Raw genomic sequence first — 8,639 nt, 5'->3', positions numbered from 1 at the left:
AGGTGCAGCACTATGTTATAGTCATTATATCTGTAGATATCACAATGTAAGCACTATGTTATAGTCATTATATCTGTAGATATCACAATGTAAGCACTATGTTATAGTCATTATATCTGTAGATATCACAATGTAAGCACTATGTTATAGTCATTATATCTGTAGATATCACAATGTAAAGATTACATTGAAAAGAGTTTATTATCTCAATAGGATTTAACACCAATACTCGGTTGGATAAGAAATACAGGCTTTGATTCGTCTTAGAAAAGGAAAGATATAAATGCATGAACACTTTTTCGAAAGTATTAAAATAGTATTATTTATCTATGAACATTAGAACATGGATGTACATATATTTCGTATACGTCAGATTTGCGACATAACTTTGTATTTATTCATGGAATATTAATGTTTTGAATATACTGAACAAGGGTGAATTTTTAAAAGCACTCAAGATTCACATAACACTGGTGATTTTTCGTTTAAGAATTTCTAAATTGTAAGTTACTTTACTGTTAGCAATTTTACATTAAAAATTAGTTTTTGCTTCGCACGCGTCTGAACTGCGGCTAAAGCCTTTTTTTCGACGTGCTTTACAGACAGAATTTATGACTGGAACGTAAGCTTTAGTTACGTGCGACTTAAGGCTAGTAGCTACGATTGTCATCACTTTGAAAGAGAAGTAACACACAAAATGAGTATAATCAGAAAACCTGGAAACGCATTTACATCTTTATCATAGAAGAAACCACCATTCTCAGCTTGGTGTTAACACTGACAGTTTCCTTTGTTTGCCCAATCTACACCAGACCAGTATTTCTTTACTAAGATTTCACGATGTCATGCACAACACGTTAACGTTTACTTAAGTATATTAGGCAGCAAGAGGTTGTTTTGTGCTCCATTTTTAACATTTTCTTCCTTTCCAACGTACTCATTGTATTCATCTTATGCTCTTGTAAGGGTTGTGACCAAGATAAGATATCGTTATCAGTAGCTTTCTTTTTAATGCTGACAGTTTAAGCTTGTCTCATGAGATATAACTCTTCGTAAATTCCTCATACGAAAACAATGTCCTTACCATAAAATAAAATTCTCTCCACGTGTCTAATACAGTTTTTCCCAGCTTTAATCGATCACAACATGCGCATTATTCAAGAGAACATATAAATCTTTATACGGTCACGAATATCTCTAATTACCATATGCTTAAATATAAAATGCTACTTTCAGTGAACACGTAAACCATGTTTTATACTACAATATTCGTGGTAAATTATAAAAAAAATGGTCGTATCAATTGTACAAAAAAAAAATCAAGAATGATGAATAATCAAATTTGTTGTTTTTAGATATTTAATGACTTTTATCAATCATAAATAAAACAAAGATTTATCATACTATCAAATTATTTTCAGATTTATTAAGTTACAACATTTTTTATATAAATTATATTATCTTCTTATTACGTAATTAAAAATATGTTGAATTATACGACAAGCTTATATTATTGCATCAATTCTACCCTTACATTGAACATTTTAACGATTAGATACCTAAAGAGTAAAAAGTCGTTAGAACTGTATATCATTTATGAGTTATTCAGATGACCGATCATTTAGATTACAAACAAAGACCATACCTCTTTTGGTAGCTCTAAAGTTGTCATAATGACCAAGTCGCTCTACGTGAGCAACTAAAATGGATCTGGGTAACGTATTACTGTCAGCATTTATTCTCTCTACAGCTAATCGGAAAGCAAACTCTTCCTCGTCGTCATCAATATCAAACAAACCACCTGACGAATGAATCAGGATATGTTATTGTTCCTTATTATCAACTAATATCAACTTAAAAACTCTCATAGTACAATAATAAACGAGGAATTATTTTAAAATTTGTGTATCTTTCAATGCAATACAACGTTTAGTCATAATGTAGCAAATAACTTTAAAACTTTGCTTTATTTAAATAATGTTTGTAATATTCTTGGTCAATAACAATTTTGAACATTGTCTACTCGAATCACGTGGTGAATCAATACTGTATTCACAATAGATTCGTCTCTGTGGTTGACAGTATCAAGAAACCAATACAATCCCTAATATAAAATGAAAAGAAAATTGACAGATAAAAACATCAATATTTCATTTGAGCCGATTGATCTTCTTCTCAACAAAAATGATTGAAACTAAATTTCACCAAATATGAACATGAAATCTACTTATAGCGAATGTAATGGGTTAATACTTAGTCTTGTAAAATATGTGGAATCCAGGGTAACATAAAAAGTTCGAATGGTGATCATTTTAATATAGTATTAAAGCAGAGGATTATATAAGGCAAATATAATCTAATCAAAAACACCTTAGGTGTGAAAAATGGTGAGGCCAAAAAAGGATTGAGCTTGCGACTTAAAGGAATGATATCAAAATTGGTGGCCAAACTGGTAGCAGCGTTTTTTGCTCAACTTGGGGCATGATAGTGGGTAAAACAAAATACGCAGCTAAGCTAATTAATGAATGAATATTTACTGTAAAATTCTTATCAATGCTATAAGTGTAGCTACCAGTTTGGCCACCAATTTTGATTTCATTTCTTTAAGTCACACGTTCAATCCTTTTTTGGTCGCAACTTCTTTCACACCTAAGATGTTTTTGATTAAATATCATGACTTTTTGTCAATATACACCAACAAACCATAGCAAGTAAGAAAGTGGCATTCCATAGTAACCAACATTAGCTTTAGGATCGCAACCCTATTACTCGGAACAGACCTTTAATTTACAGAATCAACCAGATTCTTCAAATTATATGGTGGTAGTTTTCCTTTCTAAAACAGTGTTAATAACTCCCTTTACAGTAACGCCATAGAATTTAGATTAACAGTTTCTTGTCATCAATCCCATGCAATCGAAACAGCCATATCAAACATCGGTATTTACGCTAATTGCTTAAGCTAATATTACGCGACACTAAACGCCCTTTAATAAGAAGAATTTCATAAAAGTTAGCAAACTTGTGCTTAGAAGTTACCAATGAATAATGAATAATAACCGTCTACAAGTATATTTTGAAAACTTGAGCCAGAAACTGCTTACCTAGTTTGCCTGGCCTATCCAATACTTATGTATCTGCACGTCCTTTCACCTTATAGTTTTGCTGCTCTAAATCAGCCATCTTTAAACCGAATGACAAAAAATTAAAAACGGTGAACCTTAACTCTTGGATAAAGCTGTAGTAAGAACCTTAAACTGAAAGCTCACGTGACTTTTTTGCATAGGCGTGCGCAAAAAGTTTCGTCAAATTTGAACGGTTTTTGTTGAATAACTTTGCACATGTAAGTTATACTTTTACCAAGGGAGACTCCTAATTGTGGGTTGAAAAGAAATATTAGTGTACGAAATTTGAAAAAAAAATCCATAAAAGTTAGATATATTTTTCTATCAAATAAAGTTTCCGTACTTTTGGTGCGAAGAAAAAAAAATAGGAAGAAACTCAATCAAGATTGGAGGTGTTATATGTAAGGTATTTCTTAATGGATTGCCTTGAAATTTGGTATGCGAAGTAAGAGACCAGTAGAGCATATCCACTGCAAATATGTGATAGGTTGAATTACTACAGTCCGAAATAAAGAAGGTGGAAAATCGCTAAACTATCACTCCTGTTAATAACACACAGTTAGTCCTGCATCAGGTTGTTTTGGCCGCACGACACACTACAGTGTATCTTAATCAATACGTTGTTGTTTGAGTGCAAAACTACACAATGGGCTATCTGCTATCTATCCACCGCGGGGAATTGTATCTGGAGTTTATGGTTGTAAGTTGTTGTTTGAGTGCAAAACTACACAATGGGCTATCTGCTATCTATCCACCGCGGGGAATTGTATCTGGATTTTATGGTTGTAAGTCCATCAAGTATCACAAACCGAAGAATGACATAATATGTAAATACAAATATTTTACTTTCAAATCAAACGTTTTAGGAATGAAACAGTAACTATCGGATCAGATCAGAAGAAAATATATGAAGTTTACTAAAAAATGTGATTTTAACCTTTTAACTTCCTCATGGTCCTAATACTGTATCAATTCGGATATATTTCAGCATGAGTATTAGGTTTTGATATATATGACACACCAAATGTTTTATAGTAATAGCTTGTTAAAAGTCTATTAACGAAAATGCTATATTTAAAAAAGTTATGCTTAGTTCAAAAATCAGTTTTTATTTCAAACATTTTGGGTTGTTTTGCATATGATAATTTAATAATCAAAATATGCTTATGGAAACTCACACGCGTAAATACCATTGTAAATTAACCCACTATATGTGTTTTGTGTATGGTACAAAATGTCAGCTCTTAAATATACATGAACATATCTGATTTTGATGCGGTAATGTAAAAAAGTCATTTTTATATAACATAACACTATAGCACATTTAATGTTGCTAACAAAACAACTAGACAAAACATGTGTTAATAACTAAAATTGTTGTAATATTGATAACAAAAATATCATTATTTGTTCTTCATACTTGTCGCTTTCTACTGGTGCAGCAGTATGGTTAAGAACTAATAACAGCGCAGAAACCCCATTGTGCAGCTCCGCACTTAAACAGAAACAAATTCATATTGGCAAACGTATTTTTATGCATACGTTTTTTTCTGCTATAAGCACACAAAAAAAAATGATCTTGGCAAGAAAGTGTTACGCGTGCTTGGGTAGTTGCTGTGATCTGGTTGTTTACTGAGTTATAGTATGTAGCTATATGGTTAGTTCAATTATATACCTTATTTAGATTTTTTAAAGATTATGCAAAATCACACATACACACAAAAGCACGTGCGTTGCTAACTTAAGACTTTTATTTTTGGGTTTATTACTAAATGAATAATGGAGGACTTAATAAAAGCATAAAATCCTTACAAAACTACGAAAGCAAAGTAACTACTAAAATATACAAAAATCATAAAATCACAAAAAATCATATATATACAATAGAAAAAGTAGGATACATAAAAATATTTTCTTGATAATTCAGCCAGTTCTTATGGAAAACGTTAAGGCGCAGTTCTAAGTATATTACAGAAAATAGTATCGCTAGACTATGCGAATCTATTGTTACGAATCCAGCCAAAATGATAATAATTATGGACTGTAAGCTCGAAGAACCTTAATTCCCACAGAAGAACGTGTGAGAACCGACTGAAATATAATTAACTAATACAGAAAGTAAACGAAGCACTTGATAAGATGTTCAGTATATTGCATCATTACTATTAAAGATGTGTTAAACAGAACATGATTAGTGCTAGTAAGATGAAGGTATAAGTAATATTTACCCAGAAGAATCTTTTCTGGTATGGACAGAACTTGCACAAAATAAGAAGAGATCAACAAGAGGCGAATTACTGTCGTGGAAGTCACCCTCTTCATGTTGTAAAAGTATTCTGGCTTTCACACAGAGAAACGTTTATACCTTTTCGATGATAAATCATAACCTTTGCTACGTATGGTCTATACACGACACCTGCACAAAATAGATTTATATGACTAAAGTGAAACAACGAAAAACATTAGTTCACATCTTTGAACAGAGAACCAACCGCCACGGATGAGATGATCTACAAAACACTAGGGAGGCTCCCAGTGTCTCGCCTTTCTACTTCGATTTTTGTATTCAACTTAGCGCAATCCTGTTGGCATCCGCGTATACTGAGAAGCTGCTGCACATGCGCCACAGTAAGCCAGTTTCTTGGGCTCTGCTTCTTCTGACTTGTTGGCAGAAACTGGAAGTGAGACGAAACCAGTATGACAGATGTAGACACAAGCCAGTAAAATTGTTGTAAATTATTTTGCGTATTATGGAGATGAGTGTCGTTGGAGAATGTGTAGCAATGATTGAAATGTATTTTAGACGAGGTCAAAAGTAGACGACAAGAAAATAGATATATTTTGAAGAAATACTTCATAGGCCTAATTATTCCCCTTTTAAGCCACTCACTCTTACGTGGAACTCAAAAATTGCTAGTGGTTTATATATTTGATCAGAATAACCAATAATGGTATCGAAAGATTAGTTGATAAATGCGTTAATGAAATTTATATATATATCTCAAATAGATATAGAGACTAACTCATGTATTTAATTCATATAGAAAGTAATAACTATATACTGCTACTTAATAATACAAATACTTAGCTTCATCAAGTAGAATCGCATAATATCGACTTAACTGGACTATGAAAAATGATGACTCATTTCTGAGCTAGTAACAATATGGGTTTTTTACCTAATGTAAGCATGAATAATTTTAAAGAAACAATCTCTAAGATATTGTGTAACTGTTAGTTAAGAAACGGTAAATATCTTACGATCCAAACTACGAAGAAAAGATCAAATTTATGGCGAAAGTGAGTAGCTAGTGAGTCAGATGGATTTCAGTTAGATTCAATTAGAAAGGTGCCTAATAATTTCAATACACTAAATCCAGTACGTAGAGTCCAGTCAACTAATTTATTAGCTTATATAGGAGCAAATGTTTAAACTTAGATATAAGATTTGTGTGATGTTCATACTGTAGTGGTACATATATATATATATATACTTATGCCATTCTTTATTGTATGTTACCATATAAAACGTCTAAGGTATATGAAATCTTGACCGGGTATAACCTTATATTAGCGTATCCGACGATGGGTCTAAGGGTCCAATATTATCATCCTGTTTCCATATAAAAATATCTTTCTCAGCAGTTTTAGGCCGTGGATGAGCTATACCACTGCCATTTAAATTCCGCTATTAGTTCAGATAAGATTAGCAAAACAGATGGCAATGGCTGCTGTGGACTAGCTTCCTTCCCTCTTGTCTGATAGTTCAAACTTAGGGACGGCAATGGCTGCTGTGGACTAGCTTCCTTCCCTCTTGTCTAACAGTTCAAAGTTAGGGACGGCAATGGCTGCTGTGGACTAGCTTCCTTCCCTCTTGACTAACAGTTCAAAGTAGGGACGGCAATGGCTGCTGTGGACTAGCTTCCTTCCATCTTGTCTAACAGTTCAAAGTTAGGGACGGCAATGGCTGCTGTGGACTAGCTTCCTTCCCTCTTGTCTGATAGTTCAAACTTAGGAACGGCAATGGCTGCTGTGGATTAGCTTCCTTCCCTCTTGTCTGATAGTTCAAACTTAGGGACGGCAATGGCTGCTGTGGACTAGCTTCCTTCCCTCTTGTCTAACAGTTCAAACTTAGGGAGGGCAATGGCTGCTGTGGACTAGCTTCCTTCCCTCTTGACTAACAGTTCAAAGGTAGGGACGGCAATGGCTGCTGTGGACTAGCTTCCTTCCATCTTGTCTAACAGTTCAAAGGTAGGGACGGCAATGGCTGCTGTGGACTAGCTTCCTTCCCTCTTGTCTAACAGTTCAAAGTTAGGAACGGCTAGCGAAGATAACCTTTGTGTGGTTCTGCGCGAATTCCCGAAACAAAACAAACGAATACGAAATCTATTTGTGAACCTTAAAACAAATTGAATACATTATTGCATGGAAGAAAAAAATATTACAATAACTGATTCATTGCAAAATTTCTCGCTTAAAAGCCATCAGAACATTACAATAAAACATGCTTGCAAATTCCAGTTAAAACAACAACAACTAAGACCCGGTGTAGAAATGTTATTCGCTTTGAGACAGTAATTACTATACCAAAATATTGTGTAAAGAGTGAAAAATGCTCCTTTTTGACATCTAATTGGTGGTAAGTTGTACATCGGCAATACGGGTATTTTAAAAAGTAAGGCATAGGCACTATGGAGAGACACACTAACACTACATATCTGCGGATCGCGGGTTCGAATCCCCGTTACACCAAACATGCTTGCCCTTTCAGGCGTTATAATGTGACGGTCAATCCCACTATTCGTTGGTAAAAGAGTAGCCCAAGAGTTGGCTTACACTGCTAAATTAGGGACGGCTAGCGCAGATAGTCCTCGTGTAGCTTTGCGCGAAATTCAAAACAAACAAACCAAACCAAGTAAAGTAAGCTGTTTTACTTTGTATTTAGTTTCTGGACTAGTTACTGTTTTTAGTATCATCTAAAAATTAATATAAATATTACGTAACTTTTACAATTTATGTATATTAGATAAAACAAAAACTAGTAAAGATACCGAATGAGTGTGTTATATATTTTTTTTCTACTGAGTAAATACATATATATATATAATTTGAACTGTAGAAAGGTAGCTCATTAAATGAATATACATGTTGGAAATATCCTATATTTTACAAAATTTTAAATTCAAAAACAACTAAAATGGGACAGAAAAAAAATGTATAATTTAAAAGCCGTTTTTCGCCACTGATGACGTGGCATCATCAGGTATTCAAACAGTTATACACGACACTTAAGTACGTTAAATGAATGCAGGGATGGCGGGTTTCTGCATTTTATTTCTCTACAATAATTAAGCGTATTTCAGATAATTGACGAGTCTGCTGTATGAAAGTTTGACATTCAGAATTATTGAGAAGTAGAATGTATTTACGGATTCACAGATAATTGACGAGTCTGCTAACATTCTACTTCTCAATAATTCTGAATGTCAAACTTTCATATCCGTAAATTTCACC

General features: G+C 33.5%; 1 protein-coding gene across 1 annotated transcript in view; it reads right to left on the bottom strand.

Moving 5' to 3' along the window:
• Positions 1-5,668, bottom strand: part of LOC106460752 (glutamate receptor ionotropic, kainate 1-like) — a gene marked incomplete at its 3' end in the record, with an annotated part of 52,805 nt that extends 47,137 nt beyond the window's left edge. Inside the window, exons 1-2 of the mRNA XM_013920486.2 lie at positions 5,354-5,668; positions 1,646-1,801 (exon numbers count right to left, since the gene is read on the bottom strand). Of these exons, the coding sequence (XP_013775940.1) occupies positions 1,646-1,801; positions 5,354-5,447 (250 nt within the window). The remainder of the gene's footprint in view (positions 1-1,645; positions 1,802-5,353) is intronic.
• Between the last annotated feature and the right edge of the window lie 2,971 nt (positions 5,669-8,639).

Source organism: Limulus polyphemus, unplaced genomic scaffold, assembly GCF_000517525.1.
Source record: "Limulus polyphemus unplaced genomic scaffold, Limulus_polyphemus-2.1.2 Scaffold828, whole genome shotgun sequence".
In the NCBI taxonomy this organism is placed as follows: Eukaryota; Metazoa; Arthropoda; class Merostomata; order Xiphosura; family Limulidae; genus Limulus; species Limulus polyphemus.
The sequence above is the reverse complement of the archived record's forward strand: the minus strand, read 5'-3'. Positions and strand labels throughout refer to the sequence as shown.